Below are 22,609 nucleotides of genomic sequence, written 5' to 3' on the forward strand. Positions count from 1 at the left end.
GGGCACACCCCATGCCCGACACTGAACAGAATGTTCCAACGTGAATTCTGACACCTGAGGAAGTCCGGCATCATGATGCTAAAACCTTCAAGAAATTATTGGAAGATCCAGACTATCGACCGATTAACGCTATGCTGTTGGCGTATCATGCTGAAATGGAGAGCAGGAAGCAAAGCAGCAGCGTTACAAAGGAGTCCAGGACTTGAAGTGAATTCAGTTCATAAGCTCGTCTAAGCTCGTCACCGATAGACGGAGCTTATGAACTGAACTGAACGGCCCGTGAGCTCACATTGAATTTTAATTCAGTGGGTTCAAATTCTGCAGACTAAGATGAGCTGGCAACTCATCGCCACCTACATGTAGACGATTGGATAGTTTATATGAGAAAACAGTGCCCACCAACTAAATACGCTGTCAAAGAAACTAAAGAACACAGCTAAATGCACAGTTAATGACAGCTAAAGCACGTAAAATTATTTCGGCAATCACAATCTAAAGCAGAAAAAATATCAAGTGGAGGAGTTCAAGTATCCCGGGCTCTTGTTCACGAGTGAGGGAAGGATGGAGCGGGAGATCGACAGACGGATCGGTGCACAGATCCGTCATGGTAAAGAGAGCGCTGAACCGGAAGGGCCCAGCTCTCGATTACCGGTCGATCTCCGTTCTCCGACCCTCACCTATGGTCACGAGCTTTGGGTAGTGACCGAAAGAACGAGATCCCGGGTACAAGCGGCTGAAATGAGCTTCCTCCGTAGGGGGGCTGGGCTCTCCCTTAGAGATAGGGTGAGAAGCTCAGCCATCCGGGAGGAGCTCGGAGTAGAGCCGCTGCTCCTCTGCGTACATAAATCATCGACATTTAACAAGACAAATAAAACTAATATTAAATTACTCAATGCTTGTATGTATTATATCAATTATTAATATGGTTTGTAGATGTAGAACCAGTATGCGAGAACAATAATAATTCGCTGTGAGCGGAACCATTTGTGAATGAATGCATCAGTCAGGACAGAAATCTTTGGTGCACATGTGCTGCATTCAAGTTTGGTGGTAATTTAAACTTCTGCGATGAATCGCTGTTGGACTGTCTGCGTTCTGCTTGCCACTCCATGTTGTTTTCTTAAATGAATTCCGACCATTGAACGCATCACAAATGTTGCGTTTGAGTTTTAGCTCGTGTTTTAGCTCCGGCAGCCGTGAGTTTATAAATGACTGTAGCTTTGAATAGTTTAGAGTCAGTTACATCAATGAATCAATGAGTCAAAGATAATTAATTATCTTTTATTGTTAGAGTTGCATTTGATTATAAATAAACATTAAAAACTTTATTAATTGCATTATAAAAAATACATTTTTAATCTTACTTTTAAAACAGATTCAGTCAGAACGCAATAAAAGAATAAAATCCTGTTGAATCATAAATATTTTTACAATACTGCCCCCTAAGGGTGGAACGGTTTGACTCCTGCCCTCAAAACATGCACCTCTTTGGCCTCCTTCAAACCGGCCCTAAAAATACACCTTTTAGGGGGACAGAAACGGAGATAGTCATCACGACTCTCTCCGGATCAACCCCCCCCCCCTCCTTTTTTTGTCCACCTACGTTGTAAGACAGAAATGCTCCTCTTAGACAGGATGTTTGACTGTACTTGTACTGTAATACATGCTACTGTTTGACTGTACTTTGGATCCTGATGTCTCGGCTAACTATCGGCCAATTTCAAACCTTCCATTCCTGTCAAAGCTTCTAGAGAAAGCAGTTTCCAGTCAGCTGTGTGAATTCTTACAAGACAATCAGTTATTTGAGGTTTTCCAGTCGTGTTTCAGAGCTCATCATAGCACAGAGACAGCATTAGTTAAAGTCACCAATGACCTTTAATAGCGTCTGATAATGGACTTGTCTCTGCTTATTTTATTAGATCTCAGTGCAGCCTTTGACACAATAGATCATCAGATTCTGTTACAGAGGCTGGAACAATCTGTTGGTGTTAGAGGATCTGCATTGAACTGGTTTAGATCATATTTATCTGATAGATTTCAGTTTGTACGTGTTCATGATGAATCTTCTACGTACACTGAAGTTAAATATGGAGTTCCACAGGGTTCAGTGCTTGGACCTATTCTGTTCACGCTGTATATGCTACCCTTAGGTAACATTATTAATAAACATAGCATAAATTTCCACTGCTATGCGGACGATACTCAATTATACCTGTCAGTTCAGCCAGACAAGGTCGATCAGTTGGTTAGACTTCAGACGTGCCTTAAGGACATTAACTCCTGGATGACCGAGAACTTCCTGTTATTAAATCTAAATAAAACTGAGGTTCTGGTTCTTGGGCCAAAGCATCTCAGAAATGTTTGTTCTAGTGTTGTAGTTGAACTAGATGGCGTCTCAGTGTCCACCAGCACCACGTCCAAGAATCTGGGGGTAATCTTTGATCAGGACCTGTCCTTTCAGTCCCAGATAAAGCATATTTCAAGGACTGCGTTCTTTCACCTTCGGAATATTTCAAAAGTCAGGCACCTACTAACCCGAAAAGATGCAGAAACAATAGTCCATGCTTTTTGACTTCCAGACTGGACTACTGCAACTCCTTACTGTCCGGCTGCCCAAAAAGGTCTATTAAACATCTCCAGCTAATCCAGAATGCAGCAGCTCGTGTTCTAACAGGAACCAGACTGAGAGAACACATTTCCCCTGTTCTGGCGTCTCTGCTTCCTGTTAGGGAACGGATTGAATATAAAATCCTTCTACTTACTTTTAAAGCCCTCACTGGCCAGGCCCCTCCTCACCTTACAGAGATGATTATCCCGTATTGCCCCACTAGGACCCTGCGGTCCCAAAATGCTGGCCTGCTCGTGGTTCCAAAAATTTCCAAGAGCAGACAGGGGGGCGGAGCTTTCAGTTATCAAGCTCCTTTATTGTGGAATCAGCTCCCTGATTGGTTCCTGAGACAGACACCATCTCTATGTTCAAGAGTAGATTAAAGACTTTCCTTTTTAACAAAGCTTATAACTAATCGATGCAGTAATCAATATAATCAATCTGCTGTCATTAGGCAGCATTGGTGGCTTAACATCATGACACACTGAGCTCCTCCCTCTTTATCTGATTATTCATGTTATAAATATATGTCAGTAATCTCTCTCTCTCTTCCCTGTAGTCTTGTTCTCTCTCTCCCTCTGTTTGTTCCTCTCTCTCTTTCAGGTCCTTCTGTCCGTGGTGCTGCAGAACCTGGACCTGTGTCCCTCAACACTGATGTCCACGTCGCTAGCATTAGCATTTATAGCTTTATATCGCTAGCATTAGCATTTATAGCTTTATATCGCTAGCATTAGCATTTTGTTTTTGTCTGCTCCTGCTCTGTCTCGCTATCGCTTCCCATTTATCTCCTTGTTTTTGACTCGTCTCCGACCTGCCATTCTCTCTCTCTCTCTCTCTTTGTCGCTCTCTCTCTCTCTCTGTGTCTCTCTCTCTGTCTCTGTCTCTCTCTCTGTCGCTCTCTCTCTCTCTCTCTCTCTCTCTCTCTCTCTCTGTCTCTCTCTCTCTCTCTCTCTCTCTCTCTCTCTCTCTCTCTCTCTCTCAACCCAGCCGGCCAGACAGATGGCCGTCCACCATGAGCCTAGGTTCTGTCCAAGGTTTCTGCCCATTAAAGGGAAGTTTTTTCTTGCCTCCGTTGCTCTTGTGGGTCACGTTGGGTTCTGTGTTTCCCTGCTAATCCTGTAAAGCCTTGAGATGACTTTATGTTGTGATCTGGTGCTACAGAAATAAAACTGAATGGAATTGAATTGAATACTTGTACTGTAATACATGCTACTGTTTGACTGTACTTGTACTCTAACATTCTAATAAATATATTCATTATCATCAAACCTCCTGCAGACCTCCTGCAGACCCCCTTCAGACCCCTTTCAGAACCCCTTCAGACCCCCTTTAGACCCCCTTCAGACCCCCTTAGACCCCTTTCAGAACCCCTTCAGACCCCCCTTAGGCCCCCTTCAGACCCCCTTAGACCCCTTTCAGAACCCCTTCAGACCCCCCTTAGGCCCCCTTCAGACCCCCTTAGACCCCTTTCAGAACCCCTTCAGACCCCCCTTAGACCCCCTTAGACCCCTTTCAGAACCCCTTCAGACCCCCCTTAGACCCCCTTCAGACCCCCCTTAGACCCCTTCAGACCCCCTTCAGACCCCCTTTAGACCCCCTTAGACCCCCTTCAGACCCCTTCAGACCCCCTTTAGACCCCCTTAGAGCCCCTTCAGACCCCCTTAGACCCCCTTTAGACCCCCTTAGACCCCCTTCAGGCCCCCTTTAGACCCCCTTAGACCCCCTTAGACCCCCTTCAGACCTCCTGCAGACCCCCTTCAGACCCCCTTTAGAACCCCTTCAGAACCCCTTCAGACCCCCTTCAGACCCCTCAGATCCCCTTCAGACCCCCTTAGAGCCCCTTCAGACCCCCTTTAGACCCCCTTCAGACCCCCTTAGACCCTCTTCAGACCCCCTTTAGACCCCCTTCAGACCCCCTTTAGACCCCTTTTAGACCCCCTTCAGACCCCCTTAGACCCCCTTCAGACCCCCCTTTAGACCCCCTTTAGACCCCCTTAGACCCCCTTCAGACCCCCTTTAGACCCCCTTTAGACCCCCTTCAGACCCTCTTTAGACCCCCTTCAGACCCCCTTAGACCCCCTTCAGACCCCCTTCAGACCCCCTTTAGACCCCCTTAGACCCCCTTAGACCCCCTATAGACCCCTTCAGACCCCCTTAGACCCCCTTCAGACCCCCTTAGACCCCCTTTAGACCCCTTCAGACCCCCTTCAGACCCCCTTAGACCCCCTTTAGACCCCTTTAGACCCCCTTCAGACCCCCTTAGACCCCCTTTAGACCCCTTCAGACCCCCTTCAGACCCCCTTAGACCCCCTTCAGACCCCCTTAGACCCCCTTTAGACCCCCTTTAGACCCCCTTCAGACCCCCTTAGACCCCCTTGAGACCCCCTTCAGACCCCCTTAAGACCCCTTTTAGACCCCCTTCAGACCCCCTTAGACCCCCTTCAGACCCCCTTCAGACCCCCTTAGACCCCCTTCAGACCCCCTTTAGACCCCCTTCAGACCCCCTTTAGACCCCCTTTAGACCCCCTTCAGACCCCCTTTAGACCCCCTTCAGACCCCCTTCAGACCCCCTTCAGACCCCCTTCAGACCCCCTTCAGACCCCCTTTAGACCCCCTTCAGACCCCCTTCAGACCCCCTTCAGACCCCCTTAGACCCCCTTTAGACCCCTTCAGACCCCCTTCAGACCCCCTTAGACCCCCTTCAGACCCCCTTAGACCCCCTTTAGACCCCTTCAGACCCCCTTAGACCCCCTTCAGACCCCCTTCAGACCCCCTTTAGACCCCCTTTAGACCCCCTTCAGACCCCCTTCAGACCCCCTTCAGACCCCTTTAGACCCCCTTCAGACCCCCTTCAGACCCCCTTAGACCCCCTTTAGACCCCTTTAGACCCCCTTCAGACCCCCTTAGACCCCTTCAGACCCCCTTCAGACCCCCTTAGACCCCCTTCAGACCCCCTTAGACCCCCTTTAGACCCCTTCAGACCCCCTTCAGACCCCCTTAGACCCCCTTGAGACCCCCTTTAGACCCCCTTCAGACCCCCTTCAGACCCCCTTTAGACCCCTTTTAGACCCCCTTCAGACCCCCTTAGACCCCCTTCAGACCCCCTTCAGACCCCCTTAGACCCCCTTCAGACCCCTTTTAGACCCCCTTCAGACCCCCTTTAGACCCCCTTCAGACCCCCTTTAGACCCCCTTCAGACCCCCTTTAGACCCCCTTCAGACCCCCTTAGACCCCCTTCAGACCCCCTTCAGACCCCCTTTAGACCCCCTTTAGACCCCCTTTAGACCCCCTTCAGACCCCCTTCAGACCCCCTTAGACCCCCTTTAGACCCCTTCAGACCCCCTTCAGACCCCCTTAGACCCCCTTTAGACCCCTTCAGGCCCCCTTAGACCCCCTTTAGACCCCCTTCAGACCCCCTTAGACCTCCTGCAGCTGGATGGAGGTGCGGCCTCCTCGACGTGACTGATTCAAAGCGTGGAAAAACGAGCGCGCTCTGGTGATCCACGCGTCACTAATGTTTCCACGGACGCCCCTCCTCTTGTCTTCCCCCCCCCCCCCACTCTCCTCTGCCTCACAGAGGCGGCTCTCCACTGGTGCACGGACCGGGGAGGACACGGGAGGACGGGGAAGACACGGGAGGACACGGGAGGACACGGGAAGAAGATGGCTGACTTAGCCGGGCTCCGCAAGCCCACGGCGGCGTCGCCAGCGTCCCACGGGCCGCTGAGAGGAAGCAGGACAGCCGCCGCCGTCTGGCGACCGTAGACAGCCCCCCCCCCCCCCCCCACACACACACACACACACACACCGACAGAGGTCTCGCAGAGCAAACATGGCAGAGACGGAAAAAGAGGGCAGACCCCCGGAAAATAAGAGAAGCAGGAAACCAGCTCATCCGGTGAAGAGAGAGATCAATGAAGAGATGAAGGTAAAAGGAGCGCCTGTGCTGTTGCGTGTGTGGGACGAGTGCGTGAGGAGCGTGCATGTCTGGAGCATCACCAGCCAGCTGTGCTCAGTTGATGCTATGTGACATAAGTTCTATTGTTATGGACGCGGAGCGGCGTGCGTGCGCCTCAGCAGCGCGCAGCGCCGCGCACTATGGATGCGCCGCCATCGACTCGTGCCGCTGCCGCGCTCCGGCGCAAGGCAGCAGCCAGTGGGCAGCGTCGGTGTAAATCCACGCTCAGGCCGACCCACGGGGTCTGGAGGAGCGTGTCAACTGCGTGCGTTCGCGCGCGTGTGTTTCATCCAGAGGCGGATGATCCAGATGTGCGTCTGTGAGCTTTACGCACTGGAAGAGAGCGCATTGTCTCCCGTGTTCACCAACACGTTGTTTCTATCCGTGCACGCTGTGCGTTGTGGTATTTGTGGTGTTTGTGGTATTTGTGGTATTTGTGGTGTTTGTAGTGTTTGTGGTATTTGTGGTATTTGTGGTGTTTGTGGTGTTTGTAGTGTTTGTGGTATTTGTGGTATTTGTGGTATTTGTGGTATTTGTGGTATTTGTGGTGTTTGTGGTATTTGTGGTGTTTGTGGTATTTGTGGTATTTGTGGTATTTGTGGTATTTGTGGTATTTGTGGTGTTTGTGGTATTTGTGGTATTTGTGGTATTTGTGGTATTTGTGGTATTTGTGGTATTTGTGGTGTTTGTGGTATTTGTGGTGTTTGTGGTGTTTGTGGTGTTTGTGGTGTTTGTGGTATTTGTGGTATTTGTGGTATTTGTGGTATTTGTGGTGTTTGTGGTATTTGTGGTGTTTGTGGTATTTGTGGTATTTGTGGTGTTTGTGGTATTTGTGGTATTTGTGGTATTTGTGGTATTTGTGGTATTTGTGGTGTTTGTGGTGTTTGTGGTATTTGTGGTGTTTGTGGTATTTGTGGTGTTTGTGGTGTTTGCGGTATTTGTGGTATTTGTGGTATTTGTGATATTTGAGCTCCGCGCGGTTCGTCTGCTGGCGGCGTGCACGCACGGCTTTGTCTACAGCGCTTCATTGTTTGGACACATTTGGCTGGAGACACGCACCGACCGGATGCACTCAGACACGAAGATGATCACAGCGAGTCAGAAATATCTCAGGAATATTATAAAACCTTCTCAAATTCAACCCAAAATAACAACAATTCTGACGGCAGTATAAATGTTTGTCAGTGAGTTCAGTTGTAAAATATGCATCATTGTTATTATTATTATTATTATTATTATTATAATCATTATAATCATTACTATCATTATCATTATTATTATCATTATCATTATTACTATTATCATTATTATTATTATTATTATCATCACTATCATTATCATTATTATTATTATTATTATTAGCACTATTATTATTATTATTATTATTATTATTATTATTATTATTATAATCATTATAATCATTACTATCATTATCATTATCATTATTACTATTATCATTATTATTATTATTATTATCATCACTATCATTATCATTATTATTATTAGCACTATTATTATTATTATTATTATCATTATTATTATTATTATTAGCACTATTATTATTATTATTATTATCATTATTATTATTATTATAATCATTATAATCATAACTATCATTATCATTATTATTATTATTATTAGCACTATTATTATTATTATTATTATCATTATTATTATCATTATCATTATTATCATCATTATCACTATTATTATTATCATTATTATTATTAGCACTATTATTATTATCATTACTACCATTATCATTATTACTATTATCATTATTATTATCATTATCATTATTACTATTATCATTATTATCATTATTATTATTGTTGTTGTTGTTAGTATCATTATTATTATTATCATTACTATCATTATTATCATCATTATCACTATTATTATTATCATTATTACTATTACTATTATCATTATTATCATTATTATTAGGTTCCGAGAACGAAGGTTCAAGGAACCTATTGTTTTTTGAGAAATTATTATTATTATTATTATTATTATTATTATTATTTTCAAATGGCGTTTTGAGGCACTTCCCGGGCACCTAGAGGTGTCGAAACCATATAGGAGTGTCACATCTGGTGTCTAGTTTCTAAATCTGGAATTTGATTGGAATTGTATATGGATTTGGGGCTCCATAGCGCCACCTGAAGTCGGCTTTTCTCCGAAAAGGTGCTCGGATCGTTGCGAAATCCGAGTACGTCGTACCTCTGGGGGTCCCGAGGCTAGTAAATATTTTTGAGATTTTATACGCAGACAGGAAGTCAGCCATCTTGGACGGCGTGCGAAAATTTGAAATGTACGAACGCGTTTTTGAGGACTTTAGGATCGACGAAAACCCACGAAAATTTACGTGCGGGTTCGCAACGGTACTTCCGAGGATTTGATTGTGTAATTTTAACGTTACGTCGCATATTGGCTCTTTGGCGCCCCCTTGATTGTTTTTCCCTTGTAGCGTAGCTTTGACCCCCTCAACATACGCGAAAACTCTTGAAAATCGGTCAGGAGACGGACATCTCCCAACTTGACCGGCTCGTAAAGCGATTGCTCTCGGCGTGTTTCGGGGGCTCCAGAGCGCCCCCTAACGCACGGGAGGCCGTAGTTTGAACGTAGTTTGTCCGATAGTCACGAAATTTGGGGGTAACGTCCAAATCGTCCTTCCAGACATATTTGTAATTGGCTTTCTGTAGCCCCGCCCACCCGGATGTCGGCCATATTGGATTATGTACGTTTTTTGGCATACTTTGACGAACTCCTCCCAGACGCTTTATCGGATTCGCGTCGAATTCGGATGACGTGATCGCCAAGTACCCGCGACGTTAAATTGCGAAGGGATTTTTGATCGATCAAACGATGAGGTCACAGGCCACGTTTGAATGTGCCATTTTACCATTTTAGAGGTCTCGAACTTTGCGATACTCCTCCTAGAGGTTTCGAGATATCGATCTCAAAGTTGGGCGACGGCCTCTCGACTCATTGACGACGCTAAATTGCGAAGCTTTTGTGTTTTCGCCAATCGCTGTTGCCGTGGCGGCCTTGCCAACTTTGATGTTTTGGCGTGACGTGCGTGGCTGTTGGAGCTTCACTTTACACGGTCCGACCGTCTCCAAATTTCACACGCTGGATGAGAGTCCAGACCTGAACTCGAGTACATGCCATTGACGGTGATAGTCTCAGCGCCACCTACAGGAACAGGAGCATACATTGTCCGATCGGTCCCAAACTTGACACGCTTCATCAGGGTCACGTCTAGCGGACGTACGCGTGTTTCTGACATTTGTGGATTGCGAATAAGCGCGTACCCCAATGTACGCCGGGTTCGAGGAACCTCTCAAGGCTGCTCGCAGCTTTAATTATTATTGTTGTTGTTAGTATCATTATTATTATTATTATTACTATCATTATTATCATCATTATCATCATTATCACTATTATTATTATCATTATTACTATCATTATTATTATTATCATTACTATCATTATTATCATCATTATCACTATTATTATTATCATTATTAGTATTAGCACTATTATTATTATTATTATTATTATCATTACTACCATTATCATTATTACTATTATCATTATTATTATCATTATCATTATTACTATTATCATTATTATCATTATTATTATTATTATTATTATTGTTGTTGTTAGTATCATTATTATTATTAGCACTATTATTATTATTGTTGTTGTTAGTATCATTATTATTATTAGCACTATTATTATTATTATTATCATTATAATCATTACTATCATTATCATTATTATTATTATCATTATTATTATTAGTACTATTATTATTCTTATTATTATTATCATTACTATCATTATCATTATTACTATTATCATTATTATTATCATTATCATTATTACTATTATCATTATTATCATCATTATCACTATTATTATTATCATTATTACTATTATCATTATTATTATCATTATCATTATTACTATTATCATTATTATCATTATTATTATTATTATTATTATTGTTGTTGTTAGTATCATTATTATTATTATCATTACTATCATTATTATCATCATTATCACTATTATTATTATCATTATTAGTATTAGCACTATTATTATTATTATTATTATTATTATTATCATTACTACCATTATCATTATTACTATTATCATTATTATTATCATTATCATTATTACTATTATCATTATTATCATTATTATTATTATTATTATTGTTGTTGTTAGTATCATTATTATTATTATCATCATTACTATCATTATTATCATCATTATCACTATTATTATTATCATTATTAGTATTAGCACTATTATTATTATTATTATTATTATTATTATCATTACTACCATTATCATTATTACTATTATCATTATTATTATCATTATCATTATTACTATTATCATTATTATCATTATTATTATTATTATTATTGTTGTTGTTAGTATCATTATTATTATTATCATCATTACTATCATTATTATCATCATTATCACTATTATTATTATCATTATTAGTATTATCATCACTATTGTTATTTTTGTTATTATTAGGCCCCAGCGCCTATCCTAGGCGTAAGGGGCGGGGCTATTGCTTTTGCAACGCAGAAGACGACAAGTTGACGAGCGCAGCCAGAAATGATTGAAACTTACCAGAAAAGTCCCTCATGTGGTCCCGATCAAAAAACACAATCGTAACCATGTTGTTGTTTTTACGCTGTTGCCATGGCGATGGCAACCCCTCCTATGGGGAGGGGTCCAACGCCAACTTTGTCGGACAGCCACGAAATTCGGTACAGACATGCGTCATGTCAGGGCAAAAAAAAAAAGTATTATGGCCACGCCCCCAGACACACAGGAAGGCGGCCATATTGGATTGAAAGTCCTGACTGCAGATGGCCATATAATCCAAATAACGCTTTGACTAAACTGTGAGCTACTCATGCAGCTCAAATCTAAACACTTGCGAAGCACTCAGGACAAAAGCGGCGTGCGTCGGCGGGTCAGCTCAACGGCCTGTCGGCCGGCGAGGGCCTACAACGCCGCTTGCGGCTTTAATTCTTATTGTTGTTGTTGTTAGTATCATTATTATTATTATCACTAGGTGCGTTTACATGGACACATTTAACCCGGTTAAAATCCTGATCGGAATAAAAATGCTTCATGGACACACCTTAACCGGAATAGTCTAACCCAATCCAGCCTGATCCGGTCACAATTCCATCCCGATGGAGAGGGGTGCTTTATACCGATTTGTAACCCGGTCAGGGCGCATGAAAACACTTATTCCGATGTTTCGGTACAAGTCGTCCTCACTGCGCATGTCTGTGACGTCAGCTACACGCGCTGCTGCTATTGCCGGAAGCTAGCTGAAGCAGAGCGAGCGAAAAGCACGGCGGGCGGAAGACAGAACTGGTCAATATCTGAGACAAACATGTTGCCGGAGACATTAAAGGAGGAAACTAAAAGCGCAAACGGGGAAAACGAGCGAAATAACGCTGACGTTTCAGGCAGGAAAGCGCGGAGCGATGATTTGTTTACAGCGGAAGTTGCTACGCTACGCTTCTTCTTCTACCATTTCCGGTGCTTTTGGTCAAACTGCGCATGTCAGAATATTCTGTTCCGATCAAAAGTGTGATGCATGAACACGCAAATCCTAATCGGATCGGATTTTTAGGGTCCATGAACACGGCGCATCGGATCACAAGTTTACTCTGAACTCTGATCGGAATAAAGAAACTTTGTCCGTGTAAACGCACCTAGAGACAGACACACACACACACACACCTACTCACACACACACACACAGACACACACACACACCTACTCACACACACACACACAGACACACACACACACACACACTCTGGCTGCCACGGTAAAATAAGCGCCGGTGAGTCATCAAGCAGGAGGCGTGGCTTAGACACGCTGCAGAGAGGAACACACGCAGTGCTGGGCTGAGAACCCGGAACCAACTCAGATTTAAAGAGGTCCAGTTAGAGAAAATGTTCCAGCTATTTCGTGTGATATATATATTTAAGTAGTACCTGCATGTAATCAATCAGAAGGATTCAGGACAATAGGAAAACGTTTTGACATAAACCTGAACTGGATGGATGGAAGGTTTGCGTTTCAAAATAAGAGAACATAAATAAAATGTGAAAAGTGTGCATGTTCAAACAAAGTGCTTAATTTCAGAAAAATAAAATAAAATGAGCAAATCTTGAATTTTACTTTTACTGTTTGACATTTTGACTCAATAGTCGGATAATAAATCCCAAAAGGCATCTTAACCGTTCCCGAGGTGGGCGCTGTTTTACACCCAGACGAGATGGTTTGCTCCAAAGCCCCACTGCCCCTGATCTTCGTCCTTCTTCTTCCTCTTCAATCATGGCTCTTCTGTCGCTGGCCCCTGCCGGTTGGAAATGGGCGGTTCCCTGTCTCCCTGTGCACGGTGCCCCGATGGTGTCACGTATCTCGTGCACCGGTCGACTCCGCGGCCCACGTGCGCCCTGGACTTGTTCCTCCTGGTGGTCTCTCTGTGTCATTACAACTCTGCATTTGGCAACTTTGAACTTCTCAACCACGGATGACAGGACAGACATAGACGTCACGGGACGAGCGGGCCGTCCTATGATTGAGAGGTTGGCGGTTAGATTCCAGGCTCTGGCACATGTGTCCGCTGTCGTTGTGTCCTTGGGCAAGACACTTCACCCACATTGCCTTTGTGAATGAGTGAGCGAGTGAATGTCGGTGGAGGTCAGGAGGGACGATGGCACAAGTTGGCAGCCTGGCTGCTGTCAGTCTGCCCCAGGGCAGCTGTATCTGCCCCAGGGCAGCTGTATCTACCCCAGGGCAGCTGTATCTGCCCCAGGGCAGCTGTATCTACCCCAGGGCAGCTGTATCTGCCCCAGGGCAGCTGTATCTACCCCGGGGCAGCTGTATCTACCCCGGGGCAGCTGTATCTACCCCAGGGCAGCTGTATCTACCCTGGGGCAGCTGTATCTACCCCAGGGCAGCTGTATCTACCCTGGGGCAGCTGTATCTACCCCAGGGCAGCTGTATCTACCCCAGGGCGGCTGTATCTACCCCGGGCAGCTGTATATACCCCAGGGCAGCTGTATATACCCCGGGGCAGCTGTATATACCCTGGGACGGCTGTATCTACCCTGGGGCAGCTGTATCTACCCCGGGGCAGCTGTATATACCCCGGGGCAGCTGTATCTACCCTGGGGCAGCTGTATCTACCCCGGGGCAGCTGTATATACCCCAGGGCAGCTGTATATACCCTGGGGCAGCTGTATCTACCCCGGGGAAGCTGCATCTACCCCAGGGCAGCTGTATATACCCCGGGGCAGCTGTATCTACCCTGGGGAAGCTGCATCTACCCCGGGGCAGCTGTATCTACCCCGGGGCAGCTGTATATACCCCGGGGCAGCTGTATCTACCCTGGGGCAGCTGTATATACCCTGGGGCAGCTGTATCTACCCCGGGGCAGCTGTATATACCCTGGGGCGGCTGTATCTACCCCGGGGCGGCTGTATCTACCCCGGGGCAGCTGTATCTACCCCGGGGCAGCTGTATCTACCCCGGGGCAGCTGTATCTACCCTGGGGCAGCTGTATATACCCTGGGGCGGCTGTATCTACCCTGGGGCAGCTGTATCTACCCCGGGGCAGCTGTATATATCCTGGGGCGGCTGTATCTACCCTGGGGCAGCTGTATATACCCTGGGGCGGCTGTATCTACCCTGGGGCAGCTGTATCTACCCTGGGGCAGCTGTATCTACCCCGGGGCAGCTGTATATACCCCAGGGCAGCTGTATATACCCTGGGGCAGCTGTATCTACCCCGGGGAAGCTGCATCTACCCCAGGGCAGCTGTATATACCCCGGGGCAGCTGTATCTACCCTGGGGAAGCTGCATCTACCCCGGGGCAGCTGTATCTACCCTGGGGCAGCTGTATATACCCCGGGGCAGCTGTATATACCCCGGGGCAGCTGTCTTTACCCCGGGGCAGCTGTATATACCCCGGGGCAGCTGTATCTACCCTGGGGCAGCTGTATATACCCTGGGGCAGCTGTATCTACCCCGGGGCAGCTGTATATATCCTGGGGCGGCTGTATCTACCCTGGGGCAGCTGTATATACCCTGGGGCGGCTGTATCTACCCTGGGGCAGCTGTATCTACCCCGGGGCAGTTGTATATACCCTGGGGCGGCTGTATCTACCCCGGGGCAGCTGTATCTACCCCGGGGCAGCTGTATCTACCCCGGGGCGGCTGTATATACCCCGGGGCGGCTGTATCTACCCCGGGGCAGCTGTATCTACCCCGGGGCGGCTGTATATACCCCGGGGCGGCTGTATCTACCCCGGGGCAGCTGTATATACGGAGTGAATGAATGCTGCACAATGTTGAGCTCTTTCAGTTTGAGTTTCTGCATTAATATTATTATTAGTGCTGCGGCTTACTTATTTTAGTGTTTTCATTACTTTCATGATTTCTGCAAGGCAACTTTGTCATGCAGTCGCCAGGATTTAATTGACCTTGGCCCAAGGTTAAATTTGTCTATAAACACGGAGAATCGGCGCTCACACGAGATTCCACCGGACATAGCGAGGCTACCGGGATCTCCGTGGAAGGCTGAGACGGTGGAGGATAGGAAACGGAAGCGAGGATGCTGGTCGGGTCTAGATGCTGAGAAAACGACCAACGCCAGCTCCATTGGATCTACAACACGCGACAGACCGCTTTGTGCGCAATGCCATATTCATCACTGAGACGTGGCTCCAACCGCTGATCCCCGACGCTGCAGTTCAGCTAGCGCAGTGTTTCCCAACCGTTTTTGAGCCGCGGCACATTCTTTACATTTACGAAATCCTAACAGTACATATTAGATTAGATGAGCTTTATTATAATACATGTAGTTAATAATATATGTATTTATACTTAGTGTGAAACCTGGGGCAACAGATAACCAGAAACTGTCCAAAGGAAGATCAGCAAAGTTCAGCTTTAAACCACCATCTTGTTCCAGTTCAATGTAGTGATGGGAATTCCGGCTCCCAAGTGGCTCCTCAGATCTTTTGTTGTTGTTGTTGGCAAAATTAATTTAATACCAAATCATGTGCATTGTGTAAAATTAGCTACTAATGTAAAAACATGCAATATATCAAATGTTGATTAAATGTCTTTATTTAAATCATCTTTGCACTGCTAGCTACAAAAAACATATTATATAATATAAAATACAAAACCAAACCAAACACATCTCACAGAGAACAAGGTCAAATCTCTGCATGTAAATCTCAAACAACACATCAAGAAAACATAAATTAAAAAGTGCAAAAGATAAAGCAGCATCAGGTAACAGTTCTACTGTTTTACTGAAGATTGGCATCAAAGGAAACCGAGTGGCTCAGCTTGGGGGGGGCTGATCCTTCTGTTATCATCTGTCCTGTTCTGGAGACTCTCTCTGGGGGGACAGTCTCCGTGCCATTGCGTGTGTGAGACGTGGGTAGACTGAACACCTGGACTCCCACCAGCTCAGTGGGTCTGCACTTCTTTGGATAAGCGGCTCCTCAAGATACGATCTTACTTTATTTTATTTTGCCTTTGTGTCAACCGCGTTAAAATGTCTCCAGATTTCTACGTTTTCTATCTCTCGTTTTTTCTCTCACCCTTTCTAGCGCGTCGTTTGTCTCTGGTCTATAGTTCTCTCTCTCCCTGCCTCCCTTTCGTTTCGTCCGCCCCGCTCGTTGTGGACACGCACACGCCCACACACATCTCGACCAATCACGTTAGACTTTAACAGAATTTCTTTTGGCTCACAATCAGCTCCCAATGACGGGAACCGGCTCCTGTCGTTCACTTCAAAGTCTGAAGAGCGATCTACGGGCGGCACGGAAACCCGACAATGTTAATTGGGAGATATTAGAAAAATGAAAAATAAAAAAGATTTTTTTTTAGGTGATACTGGAATATTTCTCACGGCACACCGGTTGGGAAACACTGAGCTAGCGGACCGCATGCTACACCGTCACGACAGAGCGGGAGACTCGGGTAGGAACAGAGAGGGGCTCTGTGTTACCAGCAGGATCGTTGAGACGCACTGGTGCCCTGATATAGAGGTTCTGGCAGTCTCCCGAAATCAGGAGTGCTGAGTCATCAGCAAACAGGAACAGGCAGCACTCATGTCTCCTCGATCAATGGAATCACTTCCTCTTGCACATGCAGCTTGAACCTGTTTCTGATCACCATACTCCTGGATTGAACTTCAGTCTGGCCCACCTTGCATACCTGTCAACCTCCACGGCTCCATGGCCGTACAAACCGTTGAATTTTTCCTTACAAAATACAAAATAACCTTACACCATATATTTCTTTTCAAATGCGTTTATTTATGTACATAGTTGGACATTATTAATTAGGATACAGTTTAATTTTGATATTTTAACTAAACTAAAATATCCATTAATAATGCTTGTAATTTAAACTTTTAAATAAGAACAGATATTTCGAGAAAAAAAAATCGTTAGCATTTTTATTTTTGTAAACCAAACTTAAGTATCGATCAATGATGCTTGTAATTTAAATTTCAAACAGGGACAGAAAGATACGAACCTTTGCTGGCTTGTGATTGGGAAACATGTTTTTCACGTTTCTTGATATTCGGTGCAGACCGGATGGGACTGTAACAGTTCGTGTTGGTGTTCGTAATTCCTACTCTGCAGAGAGTCAGTGAAGGCATCAGGGAGGAGGGGCGGGGTGTGTGTGAGCGTGGAGGGGGTGAGAGAGACGGGAGAGGATATCTGTCCTGTTAGCGGCGGGGTTACCGATTAATAAAAGCTTGTTCTGAGGCCCATCTCGTCCTTGTTTCAGCGTCTGACGGACGCTACAAATTTGCGTTTTCCCGTACAGATGTTCTTCTACGCCGTACACGTCTTAGAATGCATAAAAACCGTACTTTGTACGGCAAAAACCTACTGGTTGACAGGTATGACCTTGCTTCCACATGGGTTGTGGTAATCACAGTAAGGTCGTCCATGTAACCTCTTATCGGGGGTTGTCGGATGCCCGACTCCATTTTTGGACTTCCTTGTCTATTAGAATGTTCATTCCCACGACGAAGAGGATGGGGGCGATGGTGCAGCCAGTGGCGATAAAATGGGCTGTCTTGAATTGTAGCTGGATGCTGCCTAAGGAGATGGTGATCATTACTTTGATGTACCGAGGGATGTGGTCGTGGCTCAATAATGCATGGATGAGGGATTGAGCCATAGGCATTGGCCAAATCCAGCCATGTGACAGTTAGGTTGCCTTCGCTGGCTTTGGACTCACGAATCATCTGGCTGAGAACTCTGATGTGTTCCAGACATCCACAAAAGCCTGGTACTCTACCTCTCTGGATAGTGGTAAAAGCCTGGTACTCTACCTCTCTGGATAGCGGTAAAAGCCTGGTACTCTACCTCTCTGGATAGCGGTAAAAGCCTGGTACTCTACCTCTCTGGATAGCGGTAAAAGCCTGGTACTCTACCTCTCTGGATAGTGGTAAAAGCCTGGTACTCTACCTCTCTGGATAGTGGTAAAAGCCTGGTACTCTACCTCTCTGGATAGTGGTAAAAGCCTGGTACTCTACCTCTCTGGATAGCAGTAAAAGCCTGGTACTCTACCTCTCTGGATAGCAGTAAAAGCCTGGTACTCTACCTCTCTGGATAGCGGTAAAAGCCTGGTACTCTACCTCTCTGGATAGCGGTAAAAGCCTGGTACTCTACCTCTCTGGATAGCGGTAAAAGCCTGGTACTCTACCTCTCTAGATAGCGGTAAAAGCCTGGTACTCTACCTCTCTAGATAGCGGTAAAAGCCTGGTACTCTACCTCTCTGGATAGTGGTAAAAGCCTGGTACTCTACCTCTCTAGATAGCGGTAAAAGCCTGGTACTCTACCTCTCTGGATAGCGGTAAAAGCCTGGTACTCTACCTCTCTGGATAGCGGTAAAAGCCTGGTACTCTACCTCTCTGGATAGCGGTAAAAGCCTGGTACTCTACCTCTCTGGATAGCGGTAAAAGCCTGGTACTCTACCTCTCTAGATAGCGGTAAAAGCCTGGTACTCTACCTCTCTGGATAGCGGTAAAAGCCTGGTACTCTACCTCTCTGGATAGCGGTAAAAGCCTGGTACTCTACCTCTCTGGATAGCGGTAAAAGCCTGGTACTCTACCTCTCTGGATAGTGGTAAAAGCCTGGTACTCTACCTCTCTGGATAGTGGTAAAAGCCTGGTACTCTACCTCTCTGGATAGCGGTAAAAGCCTGGTACTCTACCTCTCTGGATAGCGGTAAAAGCCTGGTACTCTACCTCTCTGGATAGCGGTAAAAGCCTGGTACTCTACCTCTCTGGATAGTGGTAAAAGCCTGGTACTCTACCTCTCTGGATAGTGGTAAAAGCCTGGTACTCTACCTCTCTCGATAGTGGTAAAAGCCTGGTACTCTACCTCTCTGGATAGCAGTAAAAGCCTGGTACTCTACCTCTCTGGATAGCGGTAAAAGCCTGGTACTCTACCTCTCTGGATAGCGGTAAAAGCCTGGTACTCTACCTCTCTGGATAGCGGTAAAAGCCTGGTACTCTACCTCTCTGGATAGCGGTAAAAGCCTGGTACTCTACCTCTCTGGATAGCGGTAAAAGCCTGGTACTCTACCTCTCTGGATAGCGGTAAAAGCCTGGTACTCTACCTCTCTAGATAGCGGTAAAAGCCTGGTACTCTACCTCTCTGGATAGCGGTAAAAGCCTGGTACTCTACCTCTCTGGATAGCGGTAAAAGCCTGGTACTCTACCTCTCTGGATAGCGGTAAAAGCCTGGTACTCTACCTCTCTGGATAGTGGTAAAAGCCTGGTACTCTACCTCTCTGGATAGTGGTAAAAGCCTGGTACTCTACCTCTCTGGATAGTGGTAAAAGCCTGGTACTCTACCTCTCTGGATAGCAGTAAAAGCCTGGTACTCTACCTCTCTGGATAGCAGTAAAAGCCTGGTACTCTACCTCTCTGGATAGCAGTAAAAGCCTGGTACTCTACCTCTCTGGATAGCGGTAAAAGCCTGGTACTCTACCTCTCTGGATAGCAGTAAAAGCCTGGTACTCTACCTCTCTGGATAGCAGTATTAATGTATCCATCATGTACACCAGGGGGCCCCAAACCTTTTCCTATGAGGGCCACATAACGTTTTCCTTCTCTGATGGAGGGCCGGGGTCAGTTTGTACATGGATATTAATATACTCTCCAATATCAATATTATTTTTAGGTTTTTAGGAAACAAAAGATCAAATTAATGACCCCTCTTAATTGCACCCCATACCATTATTGATCCCCCCCCCCCGGCTGCTGTCAAAGAAGTCAGTTTTTTATTGTCTGCATGGTCATGGTGCCAGTAGTGTTTGTAGCTGTCAGGGCTATCTAAATTTAACTTATTATTTTCGCTAAATATTATTTTTGACCAGTTTCTACTATTTAATGTTCCACCCCATAGTCAATCCGATCACTTTTGTGTCTTTCTAGTAATCAGAATGATTTAGAAACCTGTTTATTGTTTAAGGGTGTATTTCGAGACCCAAATCATTTACATATGCTTTCGGATTTGTGATTTTATTTTTTATTTCACTCAAAATGTTGCGTTTCACACGATCACTAATCTTTGTTGGTCGACCAGAAGATTTTTTTCATATTGTCATTGTCTGTGTTTGCCAGGTATTCACCAGCTACCCGCTGGGAACGGCCGAGATTGTGACCAATTTCGCTATTTGACAAGTTTTGGTGCTCCAACTCAACTATCCTACCTTTTTCCCTTTCTGACAACGCAATCTTGTGTACCATTTAGTACAGAAATATGTGACAGTTCTTCACAGAAAAAAAGTCAGGAAATAAATAATAACACTATTAATAAAATAAAAAATAACCAAATAAACCTTTCCGGGTTCGTGGCATTGGTATCCATGGTATTGGTATTCATTCTGGTATTGTTCAGGGGGCCGGGCCAAATGTGGAGGCGGGCCGTATTTTTGGGACCACTGATGTACACACTCATCCTCTTGGCCAGTACAGAAAAAAAGATTTTGCGTTCTACACTTAGCAATGAAATTGTTCTAAATTGGTCAATGGCACGAAACAGCCCCCTGCCCTCCTCCAGCATGATGGGATCGTGGCCTTTCTCCAGATCCTCTGGAATAGCTTCCACAACCTCTGAAGGCGCATTGGACACCTCTTATATACCGTCTATAGGGTATACCATGTTGACCAGGGGCAGACCCTGTTCTGGCCTTATTCACCACTTCCCGGACTTCCTTCCAGGATGCTTGACTGTTGCCGAGTTCTTTTTCGGGGGTGTTTGTGTTGGTTATACTTGGGTTGGCATCCAGGGCCGAGATTCTGTAGATGTCATTGTGATCCTCCTTGAAGAACTCCTCCGCCTCTTCACCCAGCAGTGTTCTGGTGGGGAAGGGGTCTTTGGGGAACTGTGCTGGGAATAGAGTGATGTCCAGTGTGCCATATAGACATCAGTAGCTGCCCCTGTGTCTCCACTGCCCCTTCTTCCACCTCACCCACAGCAGTAGGTTGGTGCTTTGTTGAGCAGACGACCCGGTTCAGATTCCACTCTGACTCCTCCCCACTTTCTCTACACGGTAGGAAGGAAAGGGAGGCACAGGGCCGCTTCGTCACCATGACCTTTGGCATTCCAGATCACTGGACACACACCTTTGGACTTGCCGCTGGATGTGGACCGTCCTTGCTATGCATCTGCCCCCCCCAGATGAAGCAAAGCTAATAGTTTGTCAGTTTTATTGAAGCGGCAAAATGCCATGAGAACGTGTTCCCTTTACTTCACCATGCTCCAAATGGGGTTCTACATTTAGCTGTTAGAAGGTAACCTGGGCTCTGCTCAGACAGGGGCTCTAAATGGGACTTCAACCTTCAGGCAAAACAAACACTTCCAGTTTTCACCACCACTTAAAAACTATGACTAGAATGCTTTGCTTATAAATGTTTGGATGAGGTTTTAACATCTGTAAATAATATATTAGTAGTTAAACATTGAGTCCAGAAAGTGTCAGACGTTCGCACGCTCTTATTTTGCAGGTCAGGAAATGCTCTAGATAAGTGCACGCTGGTAACTTGAACAGTGGACCTTTGTGCCACAGGAGCATTTCATGACTATTGTCATTCTTCATCAACAGGACCTTCACAGCAAGGTCAAATGCTCTGAGATACAAATACAACTCCTGAAGAAATTAATGAATACGAATATGAGCGGTTAAAATATTCCTGTCCCAGAGTGTCTCAATGATAACTTCTGATTGTTTCTGCTGCTCGGGTAATTGATTTTGTATCAAATAGTTGAGTCTCTGGACGACCCTGTTGGCTCCAGGCTCTGTTGACATGTACGATACGGCGACAGAGACCTTTCTTTCTTTCCTTCTTTTTAAAGTGAAAGGTACTTTATTGTGAAAAGACGCCAGACCAAACTCAACTAAGACCAGCTGAGTCTGTGTTAAATCTGATATTCCTCTAAAGGCAGAAGTTACACTCACTTACTCCTTTACTAAGAATGTCAAAGTTCAGATTCGACCACAATCCAGATTTGTTTCTGCTCCTTTTCCATCAGAACAGTTACTTTCTGACGTCGCTCAGATGTGTATCTGTATTTGGGCATCACAGATTGATCCTCCCAGAATGAAGAGTCGGATGTGTTGGGCGGGACTGAAGCTCTCAGGCTCTGACGTATCAACAGGAGACATTTGGAAGTGACTCCTTGATGCAGTCCGGTCCAAGACACCGTGCCCGGTCCAAGGCACCGTGCCCGGTCCAAGGCACCGTGACCGGTCCAAGGCACCGTGACCGGTCCAAGTCACCGTGGCCGGTCCAAGGCCCCGTGGCCGGTCCAAGGCCCCGTGCCCGGTCCAAGGCACCGTGCCCGGTCCAAGGCACCGTGCCCGGTCCAACGCACCGTGCCCGGTCCAAGGCACCGTGCCCGGTCCAACGCACCGTTCC

The 22,609-nt window shown here is 45.8% G+C and overlaps 1 protein-coding gene across 1 annotated transcript in view; it reads left to right on the forward strand.

Moving 5' to 3' along the window:
• The first annotated feature begins 6,370 nt into the window (after positions 1-6,370).
• The window catches only part of sobpa (sine oculis binding protein homolog (Drosophila) a), a 65,112-nt gene continuing 48,873 nt past the window's right edge, over positions 6,371-22,609 (forward strand). The window contains 1 exon segment of the mRNA XM_068752352.1: positions 6,371-6,536. Coding sequence (XP_068608453.1) covers positions 6,441-6,536 — 96 coding nt within the window. The 5' untranslated portion in view covers positions 6,371-6,440.

The sequence above is a fragment of the Brachionichthys hirsutus genome, chromosome 18, assembly GCF_040956055.1.
Source record: "Brachionichthys hirsutus isolate HB-005 chromosome 18, CSIRO-AGI_Bhir_v1, whole genome shotgun sequence".
Taxonomy (NCBI): Eukaryota; Metazoa; Chordata; class Actinopteri; order Lophiiformes; family Brachionichthyidae; genus Brachionichthys; species Brachionichthys hirsutus.